The sequence below is a fragment of the Penaeus monodon genome, chromosome 7, assembly GCF_015228065.2.
Source record: "Penaeus monodon isolate SGIC_2016 chromosome 7, NSTDA_Pmon_1, whole genome shotgun sequence".
NCBI lineage: Eukaryota > Metazoa > Arthropoda > Malacostraca > Decapoda > Penaeidae > Penaeus > Penaeus monodon.
Window position 1 is genome coordinate 779,761 of NC_051392.1, and position 8,764 is coordinate 788,524.

An 8,764-nucleotide genomic window follows, 5' to 3' on the forward strand; every position below is an offset into this window, starting at 1 on the left:
CATGCTGACCAACGCCACGGGAGCTCACTGGCGCCTGATCAGGAGCGTCGTGTCCCCGGCCTTCACCGCCACCAAGACGCGTCGGCTCCTGCCGCTCATAACGCAGAGGGCGGCGCACCTCACGCGGCTGGCGGCGGAGGAGGCCACAAAGGGGTCCGTGGAGGTAGGCGCTTCTGCTGTGGCTGCTGTGGCTGGGTTCTTGCTATATGAGGGAGAAATGGATCTTATGGTCTTGGGGATGTGTAGACACGCGTATACTTTCACAAGTAGTTTTGAATTATACGCGTACAGTAAGTAGGCATAAACGTACTTCCACACAAGGGGTATGCATTCACATCCATAAACGGGCGCGCGCGCGCGCACACACGCACGCACGCACGCACGCACGCACGCACGCACAAACACACACAAACACACACACAAAATCAATATATGTGTATTCATGTAATGCATCTACGCATATATCCTACACATACCTTTCCGAGAGACAAAAATCAGCCCTGACCTGCTCCTCCTCCAGGCGCGGGCTCTCTGCGGGCGCTACACCATGGACAGCATAGCCTCGTGCGCCTTCGGGATCGAGTGCGACGCCCTGAGCTCGGAGGCCGCCACCTTCCCCAAAATGGCCGCCAAGATCTTCCAGCTGTCGCCCATCAGAGCTCTGAAGGTTAGATGCTTCTTAAGGTATCAACGTTGCCAGCAGGTGTTCAGTCGGGGTGTATTAGTTAATCTCCTCTTCATTTTTAATTTAATCTTAAATGACTTATTAATGGGTATTAGAATTAATAGGGGAAAGGGTTTCAGAAATATGAGCATCAGCAACGCATTATTACTTTGGATCGATATTTTACGAATTATGACCTCTATATAGTTGTACAAAAACAGACCATTAAAAGAAATATACATTAGTTAAAGCACACAATACTAATCGCCTAGAAATCCAGCCATTATACGAAAATACCCATGCTTTCCTTTCATCCAGATCGTGACCCTCCTCGTGGCGCCCAAACTTGCCCAGGTCGTGCACAAACTGGGCATCGACTTCACCAGCCCCGAATTCCACTTCTTCAGGCACGTGGTGAGCCACACACTACGCATGCGCGAGGAGAGCGGCATTCGGAGAGGAGATTTTCTCGACCTCATGATGGAAACTAAAGCCAATGGAAAAGAAGGTGCGAAACATTTTTTTCTTTATTGTGTGTGTGTGTGTGTGTGTGTGTGTGTGTGTGTGTGTGTGTGTGTGTGGTTAGTTTTTTTTAAGGCTAATGGAAAAGAAGGTATGAATTCGATTTTTTTTTTTTTTTTATAGAAATATCCCTTTTTTGTTCTTATTTGTGTAGTTATTTATGTTGTTTTTATGGGGGGGTATTCCTCTTTATTTTTATTTGTATTTATTTACGTTTTTTTTTCCAATAGTCTTCAGTATTTCTTAAGAGATTTGGGAAAAAGGGACAAAAAAAATTAAAGGTCAATGATGCGTTGCTATGAAAGACAAAATAAAAAAAAATATATGTCTTCAACCCTCGAACGCCCAGCCCAACCCCACGTGATAATAATCGCTTTTTTCAAATACATAAGATAAAGGAAGCACTACTGATCATTAATTAACTGGTTCAGAGTGGTAGCTCTGTCTCTTTTTATCTTTTGTAATCGCCCGTTGCCGAGGCATCTCTGCGATTCTCTTATCAAAATTTATATGCTTATAATGGTACTATTATTGACTATAATTATCGTGATGGTAAGATGATGGCAGTGATATTCGTTATGATTATTACTATTATCATCATGATTATTGCAATCATTATCAATTATTGTTGCTATTATTATTACTATTGTTATAGTAATAGTAGTAGTGGTATTATTAGCACTATTATATATATTATTTTTAAAGTTAGTATTATTATTATTATTACTAGTATCTTCATCATTATTATTATATTGATCAAGAATCTTATATGATTAACTCATAACAAGAAATGACAGTGATGATGATAAACATAACATAAGTGACATTAAGCATGATTATATAACAAAACAAAACCAACATAAAAGAAAATTAACACAAGCAATGAAATATAGATAAATGAATACAGTAAAAAAACACGGAAGCCACAAAAACAGCAATAACCACAACCAATAAACCCTTCCAACAAAAAATAAGTAAATATCTCTACATAATATAACCTTTCCAAACCGTAATATACCTTCCTTGCCACATAATATACAAGGAAATATACCCTTCTCTCTATTACCCCGCCTCTCCCAACACCCGTAATATACCCCTTCCTCTCCCACACCGGTAATATACCCCTTCCTCTCCCACACCCGTAATATACCCCTTCTGCCAACAGGATTATCTGACAACACGATGGCGGCTCAAGCTATCCTCTTCCTCCTAGCTGGCTATGACAACACTGCAAATACGCTGTCGTTGGCACTCTTTCTGTTAGCGCATCACCCAGAGAAGCAAGCAGCGCTAAGGAGGGAGCTGGCTTTCGCTAAATTAGGGTGAGGGACTGCGTGTGTTTCTTGATTGATGGTCTGTGATAGTATTGTTTTGGGGTTGCTATTGCTATTATTAGTATTATGATTATACTACTACTAATAATAATAATAATAATAATAATAATGATAATAATAATAATTATTATTATTATTATTAGTAGTAGTAGTAGTAGCTGTAATAGTAATATCATGATTATCATTGTCTTACTAATTACAATTACGATTACTAAATTTTCTGGATGCTCTAATCCTCCCTTTCTTCCTTCCCTCTTCCCCCTTCCTATCAACCTTTACCCCTATCACCCCCCCCCCCCTTTCGTCCTATTCATCACCACTTCCCACCTCCCTTGCCTCTTCCATCCACCGCTTTCGCTGCTAACCTTTGCCTCTACCCCGACAGGAATGGAGGAGAGCTGACCCACGACCAAATCATGGAGTTGCCTTACCTCGACGCCGTAGTGAGTGAGACCCTCCGCCTGTACCCGGCTGCCCCTGTTATCGAGAGGATCTGTACCAAGCAGTACACGTGAGTATCGAGTATTGAGAGTACTGGGGGGAAAGGAGTATTAGAAAAGGGCGGTTGGTGAAGGGGTGTTAGATCGAGTATCGAGGAAATGGGTATTAGATGTGATATAAGGTAAAAGGGGTATTAGAAAGGGTGGTAGGAAAACGGGTATTAGAAAGGGTATTAGGTGGGATATAAGGGAAACAGGCATTAGTTAGAGTATCTGGGAAATAGGTGCTAGATGGGGCATGGGGTATGAGATGAGGTACTGGGGAAAAGGGCATTTAAAAAGGGAGATAGGAAAATGGGTATTAAATAGGGTATCGGGGAAAAGGGTATTAGAAAGGGCGGTAGGAGAATGGGCATTAGACAGGAGTTAGAAAAAGTAATTGATGGGGTATTGAGGAAAAGGCTATTAGAAAGGGCGGTAGGAAAATGGGCATTTAAGGAAAAAAGGGGGAGGGGTATGAAAATAGGCACTGAAAGGGGTATTTGGAAAACGATCACTAAAGGATTATTAGGGAAGGAGTATTAGAAAGGTCTGTTTGAAAACTAATCAGGAATACTTTTTGTGACATTCTTATTCGATCTTCGCTTTAACACGTAAACGCACATGCATAACCTTCCTTTACTTCCAGGATCGGCGGTACTTCGGTAACCTTGGAGCGAGGTCAACCAGTGATCATTCCCGTATGGAACATCCACCGTGACCCCCAGTACTGGCCTGACCCTTTGACCTTCAGACCAGAGCGGTTCGTGGGTCGAGCGAAGGAGACTATCGTTCCGTACTCGTATCTTCCCTTTGGTCAAGGGCCGAGGAGTTGCATAGGTGGGTCTTCTCGTGAGTTTGGAAGCGGAATGTCGGTGTTGGGGTTGAAATGTGGATATTGGGGGAGAGGGAAGAGGGAGGGAAGGAGAGGGGGGGGAGGAAGAGAGGGGGGAGGGAAGAGGGAGGGGAGGGAGAGGGGAGGGGAAGGAGAGGGAGGGAAGGAGAGAGGGAGAGAGACAGACAGACTGACAGGCATTCAGGCAGGCAGACAGACAAGACAGAGACAAAGGGAGAAGGACAGAGAATGAGAAAACGAGAGAGAGAGAGAGAGAGAGAGAGAGAGAGAGAGAGAGAGAGAGAGAGAGAGAGAGAGAGAGAGAGAGAGAGAGAGAGAGAGAGAGAGAGATCAGTCTCTCTAAATACACGTGAATCATAACGCAAATGCTCCATTCCTCACAGGATTGAGATTCGCCTTGTTGGGAATAAAAGTCGGCCTCGTACATATTCTGACGGCGATGGAGGTGAGCGAAAGCCCCTCCTCCGTCTACCCAGTGCCCCTCGACCCCAAAGTCCTCACCCTTCAGCCTAAGGACGGCATCTACGTCGACCTCAAGCCTCTGGAAACTGGAATCCACAGTGCCGTCAAGGAGGAGATGGTTAGATACCCACCTTCAAGTTCGTATGACCATGGACTCCTACGGGAGCTCGAGATGTTTTACGCGACGGAGGAATCAAATGCGGAGGTTAAAACTTCCTGAGTGTTTTTTTTTTTTTTTTTTTTTTTTTTAGTGCCAATTTTCCGGAAAAAAATATTGTCGATATCAACTATTTTATACTGAAAGTTGCATATCTTCGTGTGCAATACAAGGAATGTATAGTGTAAGTGACATTATTTTTGTAGTTCCTAAAAAAAGAAAAAAATTGAATTATTGTGACGTTACTTGTATTTTGAATCAAACTTGTTCAGTGACATTGAGTGCGATGTAGACACGTAAAACTGTCCATATTTTTCATTTTTGTAAGATAACATGTCCATTTTCAGCCTATAAAGTATTCTCGGTAAATAGAAAAAAAAATCTAGAAAGCACGGTCATTCATAATTTATCTGATCAAATATAAATCAGAAATGCTGGTATTCATCGCAGATATCGTTAGCATCTTTTTTCCTTACAAAAGTCCTTTCTTCCCACACATCTTTTTTTAAATAATAAAAATGTACATAAATTTATATTTTAAAAAATGTCAGTCATATAATTTCAGTCATTGTTTGTATAGAATATTATGTGATGTATATTAAAGTATCAAGTCTGAGAGTTTTATACATGTCACTGCCATATAAAAAATAAATTCTTTTGTACATATAAAGTAATTGGAAACATCGCTCAAAAGACAAATATTTTTGTTAGATATTTATATTTATTTAAAATATTTATTAAATAAAGATATTTATTGTTTTAGTGTGTACTTTATCCATTATCATATATGCGCTTTTTCTTAATATCAAAATTATACAGATAGAACCGACATTACATTTACCCTCTGCTTACTAAGTAATGAAGGTAATCCACTGCCCTTTATCCATGCTGCTGCTTACAATGAACTCCTATCCATAAACCTCCTCCCTTTATGGTTGTTTTTGAAGACAATTGAAGGAAAGCGCAACCTTAAAGTGAGGGAAAGTTATCTGCCTTCATACTTAAAGCTGATGGGCAAAACTTAAATGCGTTTATATTATATTGGTTTGTAAATATATATATGAAAAAAAAAAAAGGTATTAGATTTCTACTACAGTCAAACATGTAAGCATATGATGAACAAAAAGGATATATTTCGGCATTGTCGAACGTAATGAAACTCACACCTTCAGCTCTTGTTTTTGTCCTACAACAGTGTTAAAAAAAACATAAGGAAAAATAACAAAACTTTATTTTCATTCAAACAATTTATATTTACATTTCTATTATTTTGAGAATAAAAAGGCCTGTAAACTTTTTTTAAAAACATTTATAATCACAGACTCAAATAATCCAATTAACACTAATGTTCCATCTATCAAGCAATGGAACAAATCTAACTGATATTCCCACCAAATTTTATACATAGCCTCCCACTATATAATAATCCTATAGTTTAATACGAACAGGGCTGCATATGACTTGGTTATGCAGGAACGTATGTACAAATAAACACTTTGCTACATTTTTTATACCATTCTGATATACAATAAACATATCATAACAGTCAACGCATTTCAAAAACATTTCACTTTCAGTATCAAACTACATTTTCAATTTATATTTCTCCAGTTCATGACTGTTAAATATCAATAAAATGGTAACAAATGCATTTCATAAACTCTTTAATGGGTACCTTTATTGTAACACTAACATCAACCTCTCCATGTTAGTTAAATCTTTATTTTTCCTTTCGGTCTCCAGAAGAAAAAATGAATATTCCAAAAAGAAAAACAAACTAAAATATATATTAGCATTCCCTTTCTTTTTTGTTTAGATATATCCAACTTTTCTCCGTCTCTCGACTGTTAAAACAAGTTAACTAACTACTGGTCATGTGAGTATTCAAATAACCAAAAAAAAGTCTCTACAACACTATCATATCAAATAAAATAAAAAAATTAAACTCTCTTCATTGCACTACACTTCAAACACTCAGAAGAGAATATACATATATATATGCACTGATTAACATAACATCTGGGGTGTCAAACTCTGTAGCATCTCAATGAAATATCATATAATGAACTTTTCTAGTTCCTATGAAATTACAAAGCTACTGTGACCTTGTGGATAACTTCCCTTGGATGAACTAATGACACATAAAAATACGTTAACTAACAAGAGAAGTTGGTTTACCGTAATTCTGACAGAATTTATCTCCAGGAAGTTTTGCTAACAAATGAATTAATCAAGAAATGTATTAATATTGCTTTCAATTAAGGTAAAAATTTAGATGTTATCACAACATGAATAAAGTTTATTATAATACAATAGCAATAATAATTACAGATAAATAGTGAAGTCTGCCCACTCTCAAACAAGAACTCCCCAATCAAACAACCGGAAAATATATATTTACAGACAGAAATGCATAATTTTGGCTGATGTACAATCTTAATGATGAAGGTAGAATGATGATAATTATAATTAGAACTAAAATGAATGCAACACTAATGACAAGGATGATGAATGACCATAAATCATGATAGTGAAGATGATAATTGTAAAGCCACTGGCAATAAATGGAAAAAAAGGTACATTTCTTTAAAAAAAATAAATAAATGAAAAAAAATAATAACATAGTTGACTTTTTCTTCCATGACCCAAAAGCAAAAAGGAATGATCATGAATGCAAAAAGAATAAGAGTAAATGCAGTTTAGTCTTACATACCACTAACATATATAGTATTTGTTGTGTAGAGAAATCCTTTACATATAAAGGATCTATGCATAATATGCCTAAAATCTGATTCAAATCCTTAATATCTGGAATACGTATTTTTTATTAGTCTGCGGAAATGTTTTTCTTTGCTGCAGCTAAATATTTATGCTATTTCTCAAAGCCGGAGATCTCATAACATTCAATTATCTTCTGTGAACCAAAAATATCCTTATTTGGAATTTGAATCTGTAATGACACTTCCATTTTAAGGATGATTATGCAATTATATTATATATACATCCTAAATATTGAAAAATCATCAGGTAAAAGCAATGGAATGTAAAAATGCTTCTGGAATATTAACGGAGGAATAAGATTTTTTTTACTTTAATTTGCCTAATGCAAAATACTGATGAAATATTTTATGCCTATTACTATGAAATAATATAGTTATTGGTCTTTACACCACCACAAAAAAAAAAAAAGTGATTAACATGTTATGAGTACCTTCAACTAATTGTAAATTAAACAAGACACAGTGCTCACATGCATCCAACAAGGAACATGAAGTATAAGCAAGAGGATATGGCTATATGACCTACTGCCCAAAATGAGGCTGGATTCACAAACCTTTACTTATCATCATATCAAAACATCACAAGGAAAAATCACATTAAATTTGGCTCAGACGGTACCACCACTCAACCTTCCACTCTCTCACTGCAAAACGTCACAAAATATATGCCTAAGATTTTTTTGACAAATGAAAAAAAAAAAATGTATATCACCTTAATACTGTTAGTCATTTCTCAAACATTAGCATGGAATGGCTGAAAAAATGAGGGTGATGAAATGAAAAATGACAAGACTTCATTCCAAACAATAACTTTGTCCTGAAATACATTCTTCTCCATTTTTGTGACAAACAGGTACTTTGCTCAAACTCAGTGACTGACCTTTCTATTGTGAAAATAATAAACAACGTACTTCAGTATCTTAAGTGCTAAAGAACGTGCACCAATCATTATTCCCTTCTTTTTGTCTTCACAATCCTCTAAAGAAGAGCCAACAACACAAGTCATGCTTTTCATTTTTACCTTACCTTGCTATGAACTATCACATGGTGAGGAATAGAACCGACCCAAAAAGGCGCAGACCTACTGAAGCACTCACCCAAGCAAGAACGCCCTCTGGAATGGCTTCAGCGACTATGACTTGCGCAAGCAAAGAACAGGAAGAAAAGGTACGAAACAACACTGTTAAGTACAAGGAGCAATGCAGCCTAAACAATATGGGCCCAATTTCTCTTCCTATTTGCTGAGAGGAAATGCAAAAAGTTGTGAGAGATAAGAAAACATGTAATAAATGAGAAAAAAAGAAAGAAAAAGAAAAAAAGGATAAAATAAAATAGTAGTAGTAGCAGAAGGAGTTAAAAAGACTAACATTAATAAGAGAAGAGATGCAGCAGCAGTTGATATCTTGTAGTAAAGTAGTTGCAGCAGCAACAGCAACAGTAATGGCAACAGTAATAATAAAAAATTATCATCATCATGAATTTAATTAATGAAAGTAAGCACTACAACACT

General features: G+C 37.2%; 1 protein-coding gene across 1 annotated transcript in view; it reads left to right on the forward strand.

Annotated features, from left to right (window-relative positions):
* LOC119574936 (probable cytochrome P450 6a13) overlaps window positions 1–4,855 on the forward strand; it is a 10,486-nt gene extending 5,631 nt beyond the window's left edge. The window contains exons 4-10 of the mRNA XM_037922224.1: window positions 1–163; window positions 521–667; window positions 983–1,172; window positions 2,352–2,508; window positions 2,906–3,031; window positions 3,649–3,839; window positions 4,239–4,855. The exon at window positions 1–163 is cut by the window's left edge and continues 20 nt beyond it. Of these exons, the coding sequence (XP_037778152.1) occupies window positions 1–163; window positions 521–667; window positions 983–1,172; window positions 2,352–2,508; window positions 2,906–3,031; window positions 3,649–3,839; window positions 4,239–4,537 (1,273 nt within the window). The 3' untranslated portion in view covers window positions 4,538–4,855. The remainder of the gene's footprint in view (window positions 164–520; window positions 668–982; window positions 1,173–2,351; window positions 2,509–2,905; window positions 3,032–3,648; window positions 3,840–4,238) is intronic.
* The last annotated feature ends 3,909 nt before the right edge of the window (window positions 4,856–8,764 follow it).